The sequence below is a fragment of the Podarcis pityusensis genome (genome assembly GCF_964106645.2).
Source record: "Podarcis pityusensis genome assembly, chromosome: 6".
In the NCBI taxonomy this organism is placed as follows: Eukaryota; Metazoa; Chordata; class Lepidosauria; order Squamata; family Lacertidae; genus Podarcis; species Podarcis pityusensis.
The window spans coordinates 51,572,692-51,594,796 of NC_138030.1; the positions used below are offsets into that span (position 1 = coordinate 51,572,692).

At 44.6% G+C, this 22,105-nt stretch overlaps 1 protein-coding gene across 2 annotated transcripts; it reads left to right on the plus strand.

Moving 5' to 3' along the window:
• The first annotated feature begins 3,300 nt into the window (after positions 1–3,300).
• LOC308479084 (uncharacterized protein) lies at positions 3,301–21,772 on the plus strand. 2 transcript variants are annotated; one of them, XM_081009522.1, is made up of 5 exons: positions 3,301–3,807; positions 15,647–16,051; positions 19,012–19,326; positions 19,543–19,709; positions 20,959–21,772. In XM_081009522.1, the coding sequence occupies exons 1-5, from the start codon at positions 3,726–3,728 to the stop codon at positions 21,001–21,003; spliced, it is 1,014 nt and encodes a 337-aa protein (XP_080865648.1). In that variant the 5' UTR covers positions 3,301–3,725; the 3' UTR covers positions 21,004–21,772. The 2 variants fall into 2 exon arrangements, with proteins under 2 accessions (XP_080865648.1, XP_080865647.1); XM_081009521.1 differs by lacking the exon at positions 3,301–3,807 and adding an exon at positions 7,056–7,305.
• Positions 21,773–22,105: the final 333 nt, after the last annotated feature.

A 22,105-nucleotide genomic window follows, 5' to 3' on the forward strand; every position in this document is an offset into this window, starting at 1 on the left:
CTGTTGCTTGCTCTTTTGTCTGTGTCTTCTTTGTTTTTGGGTATGCAGACATTTTGCCAGCTGAGGAGTGGGCTTCTGAGCATCACTAGTTTTTCTTCTCCAAAAGGAGTATTTTGTGGTGCCCACAACAGTTTTTTTTAGATTTTAAACTGTGTCCCTGGGCCCAAAAAGGCTAGGAACCCCTGCCTCTTACACTAGAAGATTTCACCAAGGATCAGGATTCTACTAGTCTAAGTGCTGTATGGTATTGTATTAATTTCTGTCTATACCCAACCATGCATTTTTAGTATAAAGGCTGCCTCAAAGCATGAAGGTGTGTGTGCCTGTTGTCAGTGTCCTAGTGTGGTGCAGTGGTTAGTGTGTTGGACTAGGACCTGGGAGACCAGGGTTCAAATCCCCAAGTAGCCATGATACTCAGAGGGTGCCCTTGGACCACTTAGTCACTCCTAGCCTAACCTCCCTCACCAGCTTGTTGTGAAGAGAATGATGTATGCCACCTTGAGCTCCTTCAGGAAAGGTGGGATGTAAATGTGATAAATAAACAGAGCAGGGTAACAAAATGCAGGACATTCCCCTCCTTAATGCTGGTGCAGAAACCATCTTCTGAGTATTGTTGCAATCAATATATAGTATTGCTTATTATTATTCAAAGGAAAGACAAATAAAGGCTAGCCAGAGTATGAGGAAAGCCAACACAGGTCACAAAAGGGATTACACAAGCGCAGGCATGCATTTTCCTAGCACAAGACCAAAGTACTGAAGGTTGTCCCATGCCACTTCTAATAAAACTTTGTATTTGTTTTAAGTGTGGTGGCTACAAAAGGCACACTTCCAAACTACAAAACATGCATTTATGTGAGAACTCCTTAAACACCATGTGCTTCCTTAATCCTGGTTGCAGCTGGTTTATTAAGATCCTGCAGTTGATACAACATCAAACAACCTCTGTGCTTTCCCAACCAGCTATAAAGTAAAGGCAGTTACAAAGTTCATCAGGGCTGGTCTGAGACACTTTTGCTGTCTCACGTAGAATAGCAAACGCCAACGCCAACCCCCAAATCAAGTGACATATTACTAAAGGCTTGCCAAGGGTTTTTTTTTGGCACCTGAGATGGAAAGTCCCAAATATTTCTCCCTGAGAGTAGAAATGCAATTAAAAAAAAGTAAATAACTAAGAATTTCATTGCCCTTTTGTGACACTCAACTGAGGCTGCTGCTTCATTCTGCCTAATGGCAAGAGAATCTCTAGAAGTGGATGTTGCTCTTAACTATTCCCTGGTTCCTAACATATTGTTTGACATATAAGAACCCATTTATGGACTTACCCTGTGACAATGATGGCTGCAGAGTTCATATTTTGCCATCACTATTGCATCTGCTCATTGTCACCCAATGGAGCTCTTTAGGGTGATGAAGGGCCTCCAGGGAGTGGACGTCCTAAAGCATGGGTATGCAAACTCAGGCCCGGGGGCGAGATCCGGCCCAACTGCCTTCTCAATCCGGCCTGCAGATGGCCCGGGAATCATTGTGTTTTTACATGAGTAGAATATGTCCTTTTATTTAAAATGCATCTCTGGGTTATTTGTGGGGCCTGCCTGGTGTTTTTACATGAGTAGAATGTGCTTTTATTTAAAATGCATCTCTGGGTTATTTGTGGGGCATAGGAATTTGTTCATTTCCCCCCAAAAAATATAGTCCGACCCCCCACAAGGTCTGACCAGATTGCACTCCCTGTGAAGGACCAAGTTCAATGACTTGGTGCTAACTGAGGATGCTCATGCAGCGATGGTGGCTAGAGGTGCTTTTTGCCAATTATTTTTATTGATATTCCATAATTCTTAACAAATTGTCACCAAATTAATACAAATTCAATATAAAATTAAAAGTTGACTTCCGACCCCCCCCCCGGATGTCTACTCTATTTTCCTCCCTCCTTTGCTGCTCCCAATAAAATAACTTTTCCAGCTATCTTTTCAAAATACATTCATCCCTTTCTCCTTACACATCACCTGTTCAATTACCAATTTCTGCTATAGCTTTTATACATTGTTATAACTTGTCCTCAAAATAGTTGAGTAGAGTAAATCCTCTTCTTTCTATCTATCATAGTCATTCATCAATTTTCAAACATTTCCTTCTGATACCTCTTGAGTAACACTTTGCCTGAGAAAAACAGATCTTGCTTCCTTCCAGACAATATACACACATTCCTCCTTAACATGGCCGTGAACATTGCTGTCTGACATCTGGCCCCATTAATCAACAACTCAGCCTCACTGGTGCGGAGGGTGAAAATGAAACCTCTAGTTTTTTTTGTATAAATATATAATATACATCCCTCCCCTCTAATGCTGCCAATCTCCCAGCGTCACCCACACTTCGCATTTCGCCAAATTTAATCCTTAATTTTACATACAACCAGGTCATTAATAAATAAACACAATCCATATCTCTTTTCTGTCTGAAAGTCTCAGAAGCCGTCAAGATGGTATACACTGTGGTCCATCCTGTCCCTTTCACTGTTCTTATTTCCAGCTTCAAGATGTACTTCAGAGGCCTTGCTTAGTTACAGCCTACAACAACCATTACGTTGTTGAGCACACTGAACATTGCCTTTTTGCAGTTGGCACCACTGCTCTGAAATTCAATCCAACATAAAATCAACCATGCTCCAACCCTCAGCATTTTAGATGGTATATGATGAAAGCCACCATTTTGCCATTACCCCCAGTGGCTAATAGTAAACTGAGCCCCCAAAATGGTGCTGTGTTCTGGTTTTTCTGTGAATAAATTATGTTGGGCTTTTTGTTCTTTTGGAACTGGCTTTTAGTAATATACAGTGTTTTTAGTGGTGTACAATCATATTTTATGGGTTATGTTTTGACGCGCATTTTGTAAGATGCTTGGTGGAGAAAGTCTCTTTAAAAAGCAAGTTGTAATTATTAATTAATCGATCAATCAATTCTTGTTAGAATGAACATAGCAGAGGGCATGGGAGTGCACATGCCTGTCCACATGCCAATATCACTTCAAGCTGGCACATACCCTAAACGCCTGAACTGGGCCATTGTTCCAGCTACAGCCAGAACAATTTTGTTGACCAACTATCAAAAATAAGCTTGAAATATACATCGCGAAGTCCTGACTCACCCTCGCAGAATCCCATGATTTAACCTTGAATTGGATGGATGAGGATTTGTGTTAAATATAGAGCGTTCAAGGCAGCTACCTTCGCCCTCCCGCTACGGGGTGGAAGGCGAAGGCCCCGTTTGGCCCTTCAGTGGGGTGGGGGCGCACTCGTGGGCGCACGCCGATGACTTTGCAGCGCCCACAAACTGAAATAGCACAGACTTTGCGCTAGGAAATACTGTAGACAAAACCCAACAGCCACAGGCTTTCCATCCAATAGAAACCACTCCGGCCAGTCGGCGGGGGAGGATCCACACGTCTTACTTCAACTCACGAGGCGGGTTGCGCCCGGTGGGGCTACGCCGAGGAGGCGGAAGAGATGAACCCAGGATCCCGCCGGCCTGGTAGGGAGCGAGGGAGGGGGGGGCGCATCTGACACGCCCAGGCCGCGCGTGGGCTTGTGAATGAACCACGTGGCACAGACTCCTTTCCAGCTCTGGAGACGCGCCTGTGCCTGGGACTCTTCATAGAAATTTAGCGCTTTCTCCGCCGGTTCGCTCGCCGCTGCCAGCCAGTCCATCCGGAATCAGCCCGGCATGGAGGCAACAACGCGCCGCTCCCCCTACAGCTTCTCCGCCGTTTGCTGCCTCCTCGCTGGAACCTTCCTGCCGCTGCCAGGTAAAAGAGCCTCCGATCGCTTCTTTTCGTCCTAGGTGGGACTTTGGAATCGAACGCTCTCGCGGGAAAGTGTCCTGATCCTTAATGGGTTCTTGAGATCCCCTAGAGGGCGCGCGCTTGGGTGGCATCCTATAAGTCTCTCAGAGGAGCCAGTACCTACCCTGTGTTTGCTAATACCCCAGCTTTATTACCGTGTCTGATGATCTGGCTTTTTCATGTGATCGCCCTAGTTTTTCCGCAGCCCAGGAGACAGTTCTGCTCCCTGCGTGCTACTATCCTAAGGGACTGACTCTGTAGCTTCGTTCCCACCCTGGACACCAAGGTGGGTTTTCCCCGCCCCCTTAGAGCGCAAGAACTTTCTATATCTGTATGGAAACTTGTGAGCTTGAGGCGTTGTAGTGTCTGCCCAGATGGTGTCCTTCCTTTAGGCGGGGCCCCCATTTCCCGGAGTTCCGTCGTCGGTCCTTGCAAGCTGTTGTGATTGTTGGTTTATAACATGAGAATGTCCGGGTTTAAGGCTTTATCCTCGACGGATCTGGAATTTCGAAGCCCTGAAGGAGGCGCTTGGCCGGGAGAGAGAGCAGTCAGGAAAATGCACTCTGCATAGGCTTGTAGTCTCGTCTTTTGTGAGTAGTTCTGCTTCACATTTCGAAATTCGGCATTCAGAAACATTACAGTGGTACCTCAGGTTAAGAACTTAATTCGTTCTGGAGGTCCATTCTTAACCTGAAAGTGTTCTTAACCTGAGGTACCACTTTAGCTAATGGGCAGTGGCGTAGCGTGGGGGGTGCAGGGGGGGCCGGCCGCACCGGGCGCAACATCTGGGGGTTAGGGTTAGGGGGCGCAAATCCACGGGTTAGGGGGCGCAAATTACTTGCCTTGCCCCGGGTGCTGACAACCCACGCTATGCCACTGCTAATGGGGCCTCCCGCTGCCGCCGCGTCGCCATTACACGATTTCTGTTCTCATCCTAAAGCAAAGTTTGTAACCCGAGGTACTCTTTCTGGGTTAGCGGAGTCTGTAACCTGAAGCGTCTGTAACCTGAGGTACCACTGTACTGGGTCTGTGCCCCGGCTCAAATGAAGTCCTTGCTTGGATGGATCTAGCTTTCACACCCTCTTTATGTTTGATGGAGGCTCCTTGTTGCTGTGCTTTCCCCCTATCCTTGATTCCCTCTCAGTTTCTCCCTGACTAGTTATTTATTTATTTAGTCATTCAATTTATATCCCATCTTTCCTCCCCAAAGAGCCCAGGGCGGCAAACACATCAAACTTACACAGACACACCAGACTAAAAACAGTTAAAAACTTTCTCGCAACCAGTAATCTCAAGGTTGCCAGGAACAGTGCATTTCAGCCGTCAGATGCCTGGGTAAACAGAAATGCTAAATTCCGCCTGAAAGTCAATAACAAATTAGGCCTTTCTGTTGTTTGTTTGCTGGTTGCAGACAAGTCTGAAACTATGACGTTTCCTCACCTCCTGGTGGGTGGGACAGTGGTGCTGTTAGGGCAGGATGCTGGGGCAGAAGTCCAGGACCACATGAAGACAATGATGTTTCAGAAGTTCTTAGATGGTGTTGGGGAAATCGTTAGTCACTTTCTGCCCAGTGTGATGATGTACCTTTTCAAGAAACTAGATCAAACTCCAGGATTCAGACATGCACTAGAAATAACGGTCAGAGCTGCTTGTTTTTATATCTGGGTCCGCCCATATGAAAGCAGGGGTCTGATTTAAAGAGCCTCCTGAAAAGTTTGTGGGGGAGGGGGTTGGTAAATGGGAAGATAATCAGCCATATTTTTCTTGCAGAATGTATGTACCACAAATAACTGACATGGGCATGTGAGGGCAGGTGCGCCATGAGCTGTTTTTGTGGATCAGTCAGTGTAGCAGACTTATTTGCAAGGCTGCTGTCTTCATTCTTACTCTGCTCCCAAACCTGAGAGAGGCTGCATTTGAATATAACACTAAACCATAGCTTGGCATTGTGGCACAACTGGCCTCTGGCTTGTACACTTTCCACCATCTGCATAGTCAGGAGTAGGATTTGGGCAGCATTTACTTTCAGTTTCCCAGAATCTCAGCTTGTCATTAAGGACTTAGGAAGATGCTTTAATATGCTTTGTTAGACCATAGGTCCATTTAGCTCAGTATTGGCTACAGTGCTTGAAACAGTTCTCCAGGGTTTCCAGCTCTCCAGGGTTTCCAACCCTATCTGGAAATGCTGGGGATTAAAGCTGAGTCCTTCTGCCTGAAAAACATATGCTCTACCACTGAGCTATGACTGTACACTGAGCTACAACCTATGGTCACTGCATCTGAACTGGTGGTTGTGGACTATCACGAATTACCTCCCATTTCAAAACAAGTTAGCTTCAAATGGTGGGCTATGAAGCTGGTTTGTTAAAACTGACCATAATTTAAACCACAGGTCTAACACAATGGTGAGCAGAGACTCTGGGTAAATTGTGGTCACATAATCATCCCAGCTGCATGGGATGAGGGAGCATGCAAGCCTGAGTGCTAAATTATGGTTTAATGTTGCATCTAAATGCAGCCAAAGTTGCAACAAATTTTACCAGACAAATCCACTTTGGAAGCAATAAAGGCAACCAGTCAAAGAGTTATTTGTTACAAGTCTCCTTCTTGTTCTAATTCTGGAAGGGAAAAATAAAAGCAAGCTGTGTGTTCTGCTGAAATTCTGCTTCCCTTGCAGAGCCTTCATGAGATAGCAGATCCAAGAGGTGGTTCAGACAATCTCTGAGTTAGAACTAAGATAGGTCCAAGCAGTTTCTCTTTAAAAAAGTGACTGGGCTGAAGATGCTTAGATATTTTAAGTGTTTTTAAGTTCTGTTCCTGAGCCGTTGGAATGGCTGTCTCCGGAATTGCTAAGGACTCCCTGTGGCAGGAGTTCAAATTTGCCTGCCAGCTCAGTCTCAGCTAACCAATCAGGTACTCGTCTTGTTCAGTAGCGCCTTACCCAGCTAAATGAAGAAACCCACTTCCTTCAAATGACTTTCAAAAATATAAAACTCCTCCTGAAAGTTTTTATTTTATTTTTTGGTCTGTGAATTTTGGCTTTGTCTCCTGAATGCCTCTGGCTGTGTCTGGGTAGTAGTTGTGTTTGCTTGTCTTCTGTACATGCACGTCTTCAGCGGAGCCCTGATTTGCAGAGAAGCATAAAGCTTAGTTTGTCACAGTTCCAGGCCCTGCTCTATTGCCCTGAGGTCACAGATACACTGGGAGCAGTGTGTAACACAGCCAACATGGGCAGTGTCTGTCTCCTCCTCTCTTCCCACTCCCACCCCAACGCTGCCTTAGTTGCTCTTGCAGCTTTGGAAATGAAATGGGACACGTTCAATCCAAGGGGCCTTGTGCAACAGAGGAAGAGACAATTGAATGTAGAGAAATGTGATGGGTGTCAGCCACTTCCAAAGCCTCAGGTGCAAGTAACTGGAGCAGGCTGCTGCTCTGTTGCTGTCGGAGAATTTGGGAAACAAAGTAAGGCTATCTCTTGAAAACTACTGTAATGTTTTCAACTAGTGTGCCATGGCACCCAGGGGTGCCACGGACAACACTGGCCTCTGGCCCTCTTTCTTTCCTTCCCTTCCTCCTATGATGCCCTCTTGCTTCTGTGCCTTCCAAAGGCTTGCGCAGCTGTTTGTTGCAGCAGCCCTGGCTACAAACTCCCCAGATGAATGGTGCCTATGGGGCTGGTCAGGGGGTGCATCCCAGGCCCTTGTGGGGCAGTGTGAGGAGGCACCTCTCTTTGGGGCAGGGTGGGCAGCTCAGAGGAGGGGTGGCAGCAAGAGGGGTGGCAGCAAGGAGAGGGGAGAGGAGGTTGAGGGAACCCTCCACAAGGGAGGGTGTTTGAAAAGGCTGCCAGCTCTGCAGGCAAGGGGTGACATAACTGGGCTCCTGAGCCCCACAGGGGTGCCACAGAAATAATGCAGTAGGTCAAGGGAGCTGTGGACCCAAGAACATTGAAAACCCTGTCTTATTATACCACCCTTTTTGGTAAAGATTCTTTCATGTTAAACAGAACATGTTGGTGGGGTGGCAGCTAAGAGTTGCTCCATTTTCGCAAAGCACTTCTGGGGACAGTGTTCTATGTTTGTGTCTGTGGATTAAATGTGTGTACAGCACAATCCTATATCAGTTTCACTGAATTCAGTACGGCTTACTCTTGAGTGAGTGGTGGATGATTACAGGCCAAGTAGCAGTGAAGGGCTTCTAGTCGATATTCTCTGCACCTCTGGAGTGTTAATGCAAAGTGCTAGTGAGGATGTACATGGGGATTCAATTTTTATATAATTTAAAGAAACACACAAATGGCCCATACTCTTAATAGAACCTGTAGACTGTTGCCGAAAAGGGACAGTTCTAGGCTGCAGTTTGCCAGAGTTTGATATTTCATATCCAGGTCACACATCTATGTTTAAGTGTCCTATCCCTACTTGCAGTAAATGAGTTGGATCCGTGTACTCTGCCTTTTGATGCTGTGGAATGAATGAGAGCATTCAGCATTCTGACGCACCTTGGCAAGCAACCAAGCTATTTCCCCAAAGGTGTGGGATACAAAGCTCTGGTGTGTGTTAGATGTTTTTGCGTGGGGGTGGGGTGGGGTGGGAAATAGTCAATTAGCATTGGACCTTGTTATTGCAATACATCCTGTGTACAAACAGTACAAAAAATTATTATTGCCTGCCTTTGATCATTTACCTAAACCAGGATGGACTTGTATGCAAATTTTCACTCCTCAGAGAAAAATTGGGATATAGATTTGATAGGCAGCATATTACTATTTACTATTGGTTAAAAGTCTAAGCTGGAAGACAAAAAGTGCCTTGTTCACCTTGGTAATTTAACCACTGTATCCTCTTTACACAAGCTACGGTATCTTGTTCTCAGATCCACCATCTGCTATATAGGTATACAGTAGTCAGTTATTTTTTTTCTAAAATGTTTAGGGGTACATTTTGACTCAAGAAAATCACCATTTTATAGTTAAAATCGGGAAAAATAAGTACAGTAAATGGACAAAAGTACAAAGATTCACAAAATGTTTCGGGGTATGCGTACCCCTGTGTCCCCCCCAGAAAGAAGCACTGGGTATAGTAATACTGACCTACACAATGCTATTATATGGATTAGTTATTTATTACACTTGTATCCCATCCTTCACATAAGCATCTGAAGGAGGCATACACAGTTATTCCCCAAGCTTTATCTTAAGAACATAAGAGGAGCCTGCTGGATCAGGCCAGTGTCCTATCTTGTTCTCGCAGTGGCCAATGAGCTGCTTCTGGGAAGCCTGCAAGTCGCACCTGAGAGCAACAGCCCTCTCCTCTCCTGCCCTTTGAGATAGGCCAATATCTCTCATCTCTGGCCCATAGATTACTAAGATAATGTATATGGAGCACTTCTAACAGTCTAAAAGTGCTACGTAAAACCTAGGTATTAAAATTGTCCTCCATGGGAGGGTGGACTATACAGTGGTACCTCGGGTTACAAATGCTTCAGGTTACAGACTCCACTAACCCAGAAATAGTACCTCGGATTGAGAACTTTGCTTCATGATGAGTCACAGTTTCCTTTCTTTTTAAAAAAGAAGGTGTTTTCTAAGCAGTGCCTTGTCGCCTATGCCCACTTAGAGTCCATGGACAGAATATGCGTTTCAGCTATGGCTTCCACTCTTTACATTTTTAGAGGGTTTTTTTTTTTTAAGTAAAAAAAAATAATTGTTTTGATTAATCAAGTAAACCAATATTATGAACTCTCCTTGGGTGTCGTGTGTGAGAGTGCTTATGCTTTTTAATCAAGTGGGTTTCAGCTTGAATTTTCAATCAATCAAATTTGCACATGCATATATTTTTACAAGGCTGCAATTGTTTTCTGTTGATTTCCTTGGGCGAAAGCCCCATTGAAATAATAAAAGGCACTTACTGTTGAATAAGTTTACTCAGAAGTAGGTTTCAATGAGGCTTGAGCCCAAGGAAATCGGCAGACAATTAGCCGTACAGGCTTCTCAGAAGCCTCCTCCCACAAGAAGTAGGGATGACCAGCAACTTGGCTTTAAAAGAGGATTAGACAAATTCATTGAGGATAAGGCTATCACAGCTACTAGCCACATTGGCTATGTTCTACCTCTGCTGTTGAAGGTAGAATGCTTCTGAATACCACTTGCAGGGAACTGCAGGAGTGGAGGGTGCTGTTGAGCTCAGTTCTGCTTGTATGCTTCCCAGAAGGCATCTGGCTGGCTACCGTGAAGACAGGGTGGAGGGCTAGATCAGGGGTCGGCAATCTTTTTCAGTCATGGGCTGGTCCACCGTCCCTCAGACCATGTGGTGGGCCGGACTATATTTTGAAGAAGAAAAAATGAACGAATTCCTATGCCCCACAAATAACCCAGAGATGCATTTTAAATAAAAGCACACATTCTACCCATGTAAAAATATGCTGATTCCCGGACCGTCCGCTGGCCGGATTGAGAAGGCGATTGGGCCGCATCTGGCCCCCGGACCTTAGGTTGCCTACCCCTGGGCTAGATGGACCATCCAGCAGGAACTTCTTAAAACTTTCTCAAAATCCATCATCATCAGTGCTCCCCCCCCCCCGAAAAATAGATGCCAGTATTTACCATGAAGTTGTTACAATAAGTGCCACACTTTTTAACAACAAAAAAGGTGCCAGCACTGCGTACCCCCTGAGTACCCCCTGGCGGGAAAAGCACTGATCATCATCACCATTTATTAAACTTATTAGTCACTTGTCACACAAAAAATATAGAAGGGACCAGATCTCCCTCACTAACCCTGGTTTCATCAGTGATGATGACTCCATTGCGAAAAGAAGGCCTTGCTTCTGCCGCGGAGCTACCCAGAGCTCTGTGGCCTTTCCAAGTGTCATTGTAGGAAAGGAAATCTAGCCCAAAAGGTCCTGGTTTGCTTTTCCAAACAGACTTAGAATGGCAGAAAGTTGGGTGAGCAACAAAGGTAGTAATAGCAGCAGAATGACTCTCAGCAGTGACAGAGGCAACAGATGCAGGATGGGGCATTATTGGCAGCAGGTATGGTGGTTACTTTAACTCAGAAAGAGATTGATGCTTGTCCAGGCTGCCTCAGCTTCCAAGGTGACTTCCACCTTGATGGCTTCAAACAGGAGGTTGTGAGCAGGCTGTACCAGTGATATAAGCTTTTCGGACTGCACAATAAGCAGCTAGCTAATCAGCTCATCTAGAATTGCACGTGTTTAAGTGGGGGTACCGCAAATAACAACACAAAAACAAATAACTTCTCACAAGTCTTGAATTTATTTCAGCTGGGCTTTGCGGCCCTAGTTTCAATCCCTAGGTCTACGTTCCTTGCTTGACCAGCTTTCTGTCTGGGCCTTATGACAGAATACAAACTCATCTCCAGTATGTACCGGTACTTTGCAGTGTGTTCTATAACAGACTACCACGTGTAGAAACAGATTAAAGGACAACCTCTTCCAATGACCAGAGAGTCTCTGAGGGAAATTTCGTGTGCAGCTTGCTCATTATGGGTGAGATGAGATTAGATGAGTAATCTAACTGCACTGTTCTGTAGTTGAAGAAAGGCCATGTTTGACCAGTAGCTCAAAGAAAGATTCTTCTGCATATTGATCAGTTGGGTGACAGTAGCCAGTAAACAGGAAGGAGATGTTTAGATTGAACATGATTACATTGCTGTGAAGGTAAATATGTCTTTTTAGGTCTGGTTCAGACATAACAGGAAGCCATGGTTTCCTGTTACAAGAACAAGTTGTGGTGAGCTTTATGTACTTTCTCCTCCCAGCTTTTTTGTTTTGTTTTGTGGCAGTAAAGAAATTAGAAGCTTCTGCTTCTAATTTTAAACAAACCACAGTTTCCCATCATGTCTGAACTTGGAACTGTGGTTTGTATAAAAGTTGGAAGGGAAAGCTGCCAATTTTCTCCTCCTGTGAAAGGAGAGTGAGGAGCACATGAGCCTGAGACTTGTCCTGGTCCATTCATGTAATAACAAAGCATAGTTTCCTATTACAGTAGTACCTCGGTTTACAAACTTAATCCATTCTGGAAGTCCATTCTTAAACCAAAACCGTTCTTAAACCAAGGCACGCTTTCCCTAATGAGGCCTCCCACCGCCTGTGCCCTTCCACCATTCAGATTCCATTCTTAGACCGAGGTAAAGTTCACAAACCGGGACACTTCTTCCGGTTTTGAGGAGTTCGTAAACCGAATAGTTCGTAAACAGGGCTGTTCTCAAACCGAGGTACCACTGTGTATCTTACATCTATGTAGATTAGCAGCAATAGGATGAAATATTATTCCCCTAGGCATGTACCTTGCGAGAGTGACAGGTGCTCTCATTTAGAGTATTGATCACTAGCCAGCCTGTTTATGTGGAAGCACCATAATGACAATTGCAGTGATCTAGACCTTTGTGTTAATTGATTTGCATGAATGAACATTTTCTGTAATCAGCTTTCTTTCCTTTAGCCTCTGATTCTTACATCTTTGTAAATGTCCCAATGGACCTTAATTAGACAGAAAGGGTAGGTTTTACAATCACTGGGGTGTTTGCAGGTTTTTTCAGAAGTGTTTCAAATATACACAATTCCACTTAAATGTGTGGTTCCCCAGAACGTAACCCAGAACATTAAAATATCACATGTTGCAAATTGGGTTTCAACAAGGGGCTGCTGTTTTCAGAGATGTTTCTTGCAACAGGTAGTGCCACCCTTAGCCAGATTCTGTGGTTCGCTAGAAGCACTTAGAACACCCAGAATAATAAACAAATGTTGGTCCCCTAGAACTGGAAGCTTCTGGGTGTGAACACATAAATAGTACAAATGAGGTTTACTGTCTGCAGTCTTTAAGGTTACCACTTTTCTATGATCCCCCCCCCCCCATTTTTAAAGGTTTAATTTATCACATAATGATTAGTTACGCTTGACAGGAAGAGGTAGCCTTTACCCAGAGCCTGGCTCTGCTTCCATCTGCTGCATATTGCATGAGTTGGCTGTACCCCAGTTTTAAGGCTCAAAATCAGCAAATTGTTTCTCAGTTCCCCAGGTTGGTATGAGACCAGAAAGACTCAGGTAGGCAAAGAACTATAGAAATGTAAGGTTGAATGTTTAATCTAAGTTCTTTCACATCCTGCAGCTGCAATAAAAACGGGTCTGTGTATGTGATATACTTACTATACGTGCTTGCTTTATTCTGGCATGCTACTTTGGTGTTATTTTTAATAACAGCCTATGCCAACCTGGTGTTTTGGACTACAACTTCTCCATTCCCCTTAACACTGCCTCCCAAAAGATAGTGTTGAGGGGAAGGTGGGATGTGGCATTTAGCTGCAGGAGCCGAAAAAGAAGCAGTCCAGAGTAGAAGTGAGCATTTTGTGAGCGGCAGAATGCCCATCTCCAAGTATGTGAACATCCACTCAAAGCTCTGCAGGCTTCTAAGTCTTGTGGAACTTTCGCATCTTTGTCAGAGTTGTCTTTTCTGCCACTGCAGCTTTTTAAAAAAGTGAGTTGATATGAACTGAATGATGCAGAACCTACAGACAGAATAATTGGTGCTTTTTCAGGGGGTACTCAAGGGAACACAGTACCAGCACCTCTTTTTGTCGTTAAAAAGTGTGGCACTCACTATAACAAATTCATGGTGAGTACCAGCACCTATTTTCCTAAGGGGAAAAAAGCACTGAGACAAATTATATCATATTGTGATGTGACTGCAAATGTGCACAGCTCAGGATAAGAGAGGGTTGGCATCTTAATATTGTACCCTTGAGTGCTTGGAGCAAGAACTGCTTCTGCCTAGATTAATATTTCCACCTAAAAAATCCATGGCAACTATTGACTCATGATAAAGTTTTATCAAGTGCTTGTTGCATGCTAATGCAAAGGAAGGAGTTCTTTGTTCTAACTGGAAAAAGTATGTATCCTTTTGTGACTCCTTTGTTTTCTGAGCTCAGGGTACCTACAGTCTTTTCCTCCAAGCCAAATGCATGAAATGGCAGTTATTGAAAGATGAAAAGTATTCATTCTTCTTGGATGCCTTTTAGAAGGGTGCAACAGCTGGTTGTTAGAAGGGTAACAATCACAAAGCCCTTGACATCCACATGTTGCCTGGCCCACTGTGTAAAGCAGCACTGGCCAAGTACCTCAGTAACAGCAAGGCAACAAAGGACAAGACCAGCATCCTGTTGCTACTTCTGTGCTGTAGATCACCACCAAGCCCATGTCAGTGGCCAAAGACTATCACCAATCTTTCCCCTTCCTCAGGATGGAGGGTTTAGTCACAGTCTGGTGTGTTATGTTTACTCTGATGACTGTAGGTAAAAGCTTAAATTCAAAAGGCATTGGGGGCTGCCTTATAATAGAAGCTATCTCATGCACACACCAAACTCCCCAAACATTTTGGCATGCTGCTGAGACTTGGCATGCTGTTTTCCCCATTAGTCATTATCCTGAGCCTGCTGTGTAGGTGTGTTGAGTTTGGGTGAAGAAGCCAGCCCAGTTGTGCTCCAGCATGAGGGTTCTTTCAGCAATGCAGAGGAACAGCTGCCTCAGCAGAGACCCAAGACTGGAATAAAATGAGTAAAGAGTTATTGAGAAGCTGTAATTTTGTGGTTTGTGGGTGGAGAGTGGGAGTCCAGTTTTAACTCCTGCTTTACTGTGTGAGCAAGTAGTGTGGGACTCCCTCCCATGCCACACTTAACTGTCTTGTTTGCTGTTGATTCTTCAACACTGTATGGGACGTACGAGATCCTTCATTCACACTGAAATGATTCTTCTGCAGAGATAGCACTGGCTACCAAGCATACTTGGTTCTAATTGTTTTGGGTTGTTCCCCACCACCAGTTAAGTCCCTCCCCTTGATTTTTTTTGTACTTCTGAAAACTCGGGGGTTCATGGATGGTTGTGCATGGATGGTTCCATTGTGTGTACACCAGGATCAGTACTTAGACTGAGGTCACTATAAATATATATATGATTGATTGTTGCAAAAGGACATGAGATTCTCAAATTGACTTGAACTTTGAGATCATGAAAACTTGTTTTTCAGGGGTGTTAGATTTCAACCTTGGCCTACTGTATTTTTTGTCTTTACTCCTTTTTCATACAGTGGTACCTCTGGTTAAGAACTTAATTTGTTCTGGAGGTCTGTTCTTAACCTGAAACTGTTCTTAAACTGAGGTACCACTTTAGATAATGGGGACTCCCACTGCCGCTGTGCCGCTGCTGCGCGATTTCTGTTCTTATCCTGAAGCAAAGTTCTTAACCCGAGGTACTATTACTGGGTTAGCGGAGTCTGTAACTTGAAGCATCTGTAACCTGAAGTGTCTGTAACCTGAGGTACCACTGTATTTTGCAAGGAAGCACCCTCACAAAATGTTTTGGTCTACATAGCTCCATCGTTATCTTTGGAGGTGGGGAAATAGTGCTTCTTCAAATCCTTGACTTCGTAACTCTGCTGATTTCTCTCTCTGATTCTTTACCCAACAATGATCATCAGTGGCCATAGGTACCTTTCCTACTCCAGTATGAAGCTCCAATACATTGGTTTGTCATACTTTGTATGTTTGAGGAGCAGAGGATGAGGTTTGGAGAAAATAATTTCCAGTCTGCAGAGAACTGGATGGCTGCAGTGCTACTAGAGGAGGAGGTTAATAGAAGAGGAGTTTCCTCCCCACCCTGTAATTGTAATTGATTTGTCCTGTGGGCTCTGTTCCTTCCCTTTCCCTCTTATTTTCCCCTTGCTGGAAGCAGCTGACCTTCTGGGCATGTGTCTGTGATTTTAGCTTTCCTCTGTTTGTTTTTCCTGCACTAGGAGATGGGCAGAATTTATCATCAGCTCAATCTGGCACTGTGTCACACTTCGTGCTCCCTCACACGGAGGCTGGCGGCCTTGGCAACTGGACAATTCCCCCTACTGCCATAAGTGTGGATGGCAACACCACCGTTGCTTCACAGTTAAATCTCAGTAGCTCAGTCCCGCTTGAATCTCTGGCACCTACTGTACACGGCTCCTTAAGCACCACAGCAAGACTACAGAACACAACGCATGTTGCCAACAGTAGTCCTGACATCCATTCACTTCCTGCTGCAACTACAAACTTGGTAGAAGTGAACCAGACCCATCTGAATGATTCCGAACCCATCAGTACCACAGCCTGGGTTAATTCCAGTACAAATGTTACGGCTACAGAGCCCTCTCAGCCAAAGGACGTACAAGGTAAGACTTGGTAGTAGTCAACCACTTCCCATGGAATGTAGCTTAATTCTCAAGCAACTTGGGTTGTGTACACACAACATTTTGTTCTGCAATCAAAGGAGACTGAATGCTTGCGTTGTTTTTTTCTATATAGTCCTTGCACAATCTAGATCTACTGCATATTTTTATTTCCCTGAAAAGTATTTCTTGAGAAACTGGTTTCATTCCAAAAATAAAAGCTCATTGTGGATTGATTCTGCAATACCTCACAGTGTGTCCATTTGAAACAAGATGTAGGCAGTCCTGGCAGTGGGGGTTGTATCCATACCTGCCCAATTATGTTATGGGTGTGCATACACCAAGACTGCAATCATTGCTTCCTTCTTCAATCACCTGGGGCATGTGTGGGGAGGAAAACATATAGATAGCCTAATCAAGGGGAGGGTTTTCACCTACCCCTGTAGATTGAAAGCCACATGTTGAGGACAAGCATAAATGATTCTCAACAGAGAAACACTACATATCTGTGCTACAAATGGGTTAGTGAGTGCACAGCCTTGGAAAAGTTTTCAATTGACTTTATTAGGTGGAATACCTCAGAAAGTTTTTTGGCTCTAGTTGTTGTTGTTTAGTGGTTTAGCTGTGTCCGACTCTTCGTGACCCCATGGACCAGAGCACGCCAGGCTCTAGTACCTTATCCCATACCTGCCAAAATTGGAGTGGAGAGAATAGAACACAATCTGAGTAGAACTCCCAAGTGCCTGGAATCATAATTAGATGTTTCTATAACCTAGGCATAAATATTACTGAGGCAAGGAAGAAGGGCTACCCCTATGCTATCCATATAATCAGTTATCAGTAATCAATATATTCATATATGCTTACACATAATCAAGGCTTACAGTATTTTATAATCCATTTTGAATCAAAGGGAAGCTGTGCCTTAGCTAACTGCAAACTGCTTGAAACAGCAAAGTTAGGAGCCGACCTTTCCCCTACAAACATCCGTGTACCCTGGACAAGGGGAAGACGTGAATCAGAGATACTGGTACAAAAACCCCTCAGATACAGGCTAAATTAATTCTCAGAACAGAAAGAGCAAAACCACAAAATCTCCAAACTCCCTGTCCTGTCATAACTAGGGGAGAGGTTAGACAGAGCGTCACTGCAAGCATCGGAAAGCAGAACTAGAACTCCGTGCTTGACAGTGCTTGACCAGGAGCTGGTAGCGTGGCAAGGAGCTTGCTAATTGGCTAATTCTCACTGACAATATCGTGAGTCCCTCATGGTTGTCTCATGATCTATGATTTGCTGTGATCTGCTCAGGTATAAAGACCTCTGGATTTCTGTCAATCGGGGTCCCAGTTCCTTTTGGAAGAGATTCCAAACTGGGTCCTTATTGCCTGGCAATAAACTTCACCTTCTTATTCTCCATTGCTGAGTCTGCCTGATCCTTATTTAACACCAAGCGAGTACCTGCTTACGTTCACGTGCTTCATTACCTCTTCGATGACAATTATAGTTCTGTTGACACAGGATATTTATTCAATCCCTCATGTAAACTTCAGTACACTTTGAAAACCTTGCAGTTTTTCATAAAATGGAAGGCAGGTAATTCTGGGTTGTTGTCAAGCGGTAAATGGAGAACAGAAAGTCAGACATCTGGGCAAATGCCTTGCTCCATATATATAAAAAGTTATGACATAACAAATTGGTATAATTTGGATATGCAGTAAATTAAAATATAAACAAGGAACCACAGAAAGAGGGAGAGAGGAGTCTAAATAAGTAAATGATTGTCTGCAAAGTAAATTTATATTTATTTTGTATATTGTAAAAGCTTATAAGTGTATTTTTTAAAAAGTTATGGCATTGTAACAAAAATAGGGAAAGTTATTTTCACCTTTCTTCAAAGGATGAGAAAATCACAGCAAGATGTGCTGCAGGGTTCTATATGATTAGCAGGAACCATTCCATACTGGGAGTCCTGGTGTCCATGAAGGCAGAAGTCTTTCTCTGATTGTTCTTTGACTACTTTTTATTGGTTTTGGTGGCTTCAGGATAAAGAGCAGTTCCTCTCAGGGAACAATTATTGACAGTGGGAGAAGGGGAAAGCTCTGTGTCTGATGTGTCAGAAACAAATGATGCAAAACACATATTGACATAGGCATTGATCTGTAGGCACCTATCTCTGATGTGTTTGGGCAGGCAATTGATTGTTGATGCTGTAACGCTCCAAGAGATTCCTCTATGCACCATGCAGTGGGGCTTGCCTTTGAACTTCCTTTTCCTGTAGAGGGTACACTATGCTAATTCACCTTCCCCCACCCCCTTGGGCCACATGATAAAAGAAGAGCTAGGCTGTGTACACGCCATATATTTAAAGCACATCCCCACCACCCAAGAATCCTGTGAACTGCACTTTGTTGAGGGTGCTGGGAATTGTAGCTCTGTGGGGGCAAACTACAGCTCCCATGATTCTCTGAGGGGGGATGATCTCTGACCCCTGGCTTGTCTGATAGAATTGAAGTATGCTTGGAACTAAAGATTTGGTTTCTAGGATTTCAGTCAGAACCCTCTTCTAATTATTTTGTGTAGATCAGTTAGGACTCACTTTAGCTGTCTCAATTTGCACCCTAAGATTTCCAGGCTCTACAGCTTGAAAACCCAGATTTTGCCAACTGACTAACCTAAGAACAGATATTTTCTGCACAACATGTCTCAGAAAGCTTGCTATTGTAAGACAAACTATGGCAAAGGGCTATGTGTATCCACTAGTGTGTTTCAGCCATTGATGTAAATCTCTTTGCAAGCTTGGTATACTTTGTTCTGGACTCTGGATCTGCTCCATCCATGTCCTAGAATTGTAGTAATAGAGAGGAAATGATCATGCTGGATTATTTTCATTTATTCTTGCACATCAAAGACCCAGGATCCTCGCTTGATTCACTTGTGGGTGTCTCTCTTGTCTCTTTCTCCAGGGCCGACATCTCCTTCCCAGCCAAAAGCTTCCACACTCATCACCTCGGGGCCTACAGAAGGGAGACCAGAAACTATGTCGGTGGCAAACCGTAATGCTATCACAGAGGGGAGCAGTGCTGAGTCCACTTTCGCTCCAAATGCAACTGATACGGATGGAAGAGTGCTCACAGCGAGTGCCTCTAGCACTACCATATTAACACCAGGCATTGTCTCCTCCACACTCACTTCTCCCAGAGTCCCACCAGTGGAAACAGAGCAACCAGCTAACCACGTGCAGAAGAAGGCCTCTACCACAGACGTAGGAGATGGCGAAGGTACTCACTTGGAGCTCTTATTCCATGCGGGTAGAAACAAGGATAGAGAGTAGTTTGGGAACTAGATATATAGTGGAGATGAAGGTATATAAAAATGTTTTTGCGACAGAACAAGTTTTGACTTTTGAAGTGCCTAGTAGTTGTATGGAATTGCCATTCTGGGCCGGGAGCGATAATCCATGTTTGGCTGTCTGACTTTCCCCCCCCTTCCTGCAGACCTACCTAGTATACCAGAAGCCAGCCCAATAGGTGAGGACCCTCTGGTGATTGCAGTCATCTTCATCTTCATTGTGACAGTGGGGATCCTGGCTCTTATGGGGTTCTTGCGGTACCGACAGCGCAGTGGCCAGCTGCAGTTCCGGCGGCTCCAGGATTTGCCTATGGTTTGTGCCCTTGATTAATCCTCCTCGGTTAGACCTCTAACCTGGACTTCACAGGCTCTTATTAGAAGATAGGAAGCTAACCAATGATCTGATTTGGCAGAAGGCAGTCTAGCTCAACCCTAACTGGCAGTGGCTTTCCAGGGTTTCAGACTTTGGTCTCTCCCAGCCCAACAGGAGGTGGCAGGGATTGAACATGAGGTCTTCTGCATTCAAAGCAGATGTCCTACCATGGAGTTATGGCCATTTTCCTTCCTCTGCCTTGAGTGCTCTGCTCTGAAACTAAGGTTTTTTTAAAATATACTTTTCAAATATCATGATCAGAATGCATTTGAAAAGGATATAGGCTCCATAGTGTTCGTCAACCCTAACTAGGGTAGCATTCAAGTGTAACCTTTTGTGAAGGATTCAATTGGAGTTGGGAGGAAAACATCTCTAGTGTCTTCTACTCCATCCTTAAGGGTGATAATTGGATGAAGGACCTCCAGACCACATGGAGGTACCATTTTTGGGGGGGGGGCTAGAAAATGGCACCATAGATTCCCCCCCACAGTAAGAGTGACAAAGGTTAGGACCCCCCCCCCCAATTTAAGTTGAATGAGCTCTCCAGCTGTGGGCCTTCACATTAGGGCATCTCACCTGGAGCATGGCCTAGATGCCAGTACACAATAAATCTTATCCGTCTGCCTCTCCTGAGGCTTCCCATCTCTTTCAAATACGTCAGTAGTCTGATAACAGCAAGAAGGTTACTTCAGGGTGTCTGTGGAATGGGGCAAGTCATAGAGTGCATATTTGTATACCTGAAGGAGCGTCTCCACCCCCATCGTTCAGCCCAGACACAGAGATCCAGCTCTGAGGGCCTTCTAGTGGTTCCCTCATAGCGTGAAGTGAGGTTGCAGGGAACCAGGAAGAGGGTCTTCTCAGTAGTGGCGCCCGCCATGTGGAATGCCCTCCCTTCAGATGTCAAGGAAATAAATAACTCTTTGACTCTTAGAAGACTTCAGGGAAGTTTTTAATGTTTGATGTTTTATTGTGTTTTTAATATTTTGTTGGGAGCTGACCAGAGTGGCTGGGGCAACCCAGTCGGATGGGCAACATATAAATAAAATTACTGCTAGTGCTACTACTACTACTTGAGGCATGGGCAGAGGGCCTGTGTGCACTGCTTGCTTTTATGCCCTTCACCTACTCCTGCTCCTTCAAGCCTGTGCAAAATTAACAAGGTCTCCCTTTCCCCCCTTTTTGCTTACAGGATGACATGATGGAAGACACACCTCTTTCCCTCTACAGTTACTAAGCAGTTGGAAGACAATTTTCCTATTGTGATTCTGATCAGCCAAGGGAGGCATAAAGGCTTCTGACCGGGAAGAGCATCCTCTGCAAGATGCTGTCCTGATTTCCCATGACTATAAAGTTGTGAGTCAGCTGACTTAGTCTACAAAGAGACTTGTTTTTTCTTTCTTTTTTGGGAATTGGCACCAGCCTGACCTAGTCCTTTCCCTTGTACCTTTGTGCTCCTTGTGCCTTGTGTCCAGAGCCATACAGCTCTCGGGGAAATGGACTTTCGTTCAGTGACCGCACTAACTCTTGTTCACATTGCCAAGGGAGGCCTTGCTTGGATTTTGAAGAGCTGCACTGTGGGATTCTTGCACAAGAAGTGAAGCAGCCGTGGGGGCGAGTCAGCCCAGCGCAAAACCGCGGAGTATGTTACATGTGAAAGGCGATGCAACCCAACTGTGATTTGGAGGGCTAGTTGGCTCCTTCCTTGAGTTTTACATATATACTTTTAAATTGCACTTCTATTTACACTTTTTATCAATCGGATCCAAAGGTGTTCCAGAGGGTCTAGCAGGAAAACAAGGAGCAGTGACCCCATATTTGCTATAAGAGCCCTGATCCACCAGACCAAAAACCATTCAGCCCATCATTCTGCTTCCCATATTGATCAGTCACAAGCCTCCAGGAACCTTGCAAACAGGGTTTGAAGACATTAACCCTGACCCAAAGTTGTTCCCTAGCAAATGATCTTCAAAGATATTGCATAGCCTTATTGCGGAAGCCTTACTGCATAGCCTTACTGCGGAAGATGTGCTCCGGCCCTCCAATTATTGCTGTATTTCAGCAGGAATAAAAGCAGTTTTGATTCAGACAACACTGTTTGGGGGAAGCAGTTTATTTCTGGAGTTTCTCCAGAAAATTCTGCCACTGTTCGTGGTACCAAGGTGTGGCACAGGAGATGCCCAGCAATTATACCAGCCCAGTTGTGCCCAGACGCTTGTCCAACAACAGCTCAGATCAATGGGACACATATGTGTACTCAGTGCTGCCACTGGAAGCTGTATCTAACTGTTGTATCGCTTGCTTGTTTGTTAGATTCATATTTAAATAGTCCTGGCAAC

Bases quoted from the DNA above. Each gene is read 5' to 3' on its own strand.
- LOC308479084 (XM_081009521.1), top strand. From the start codon at position 7,071: ATGGGCAGTGTCTGTCTCCTCCTCTCTTCCCACTCCCACCCCAACGCT. The intron at 7,306-15,646 runs GTAAGGCTATCT...TTCCTGCACTAG, and splicing joins CGGAGAATTTGGGAAACAAA to GAGATGGGCAGAATTTATCA. The intron at 16,052-19,011 runs GTAAGACTTGGT...CTCTTTCTCCAG, and splicing joins TCAGCCAAAGGACGTACAAG to GGCCGACATCTCCTTCCCAG.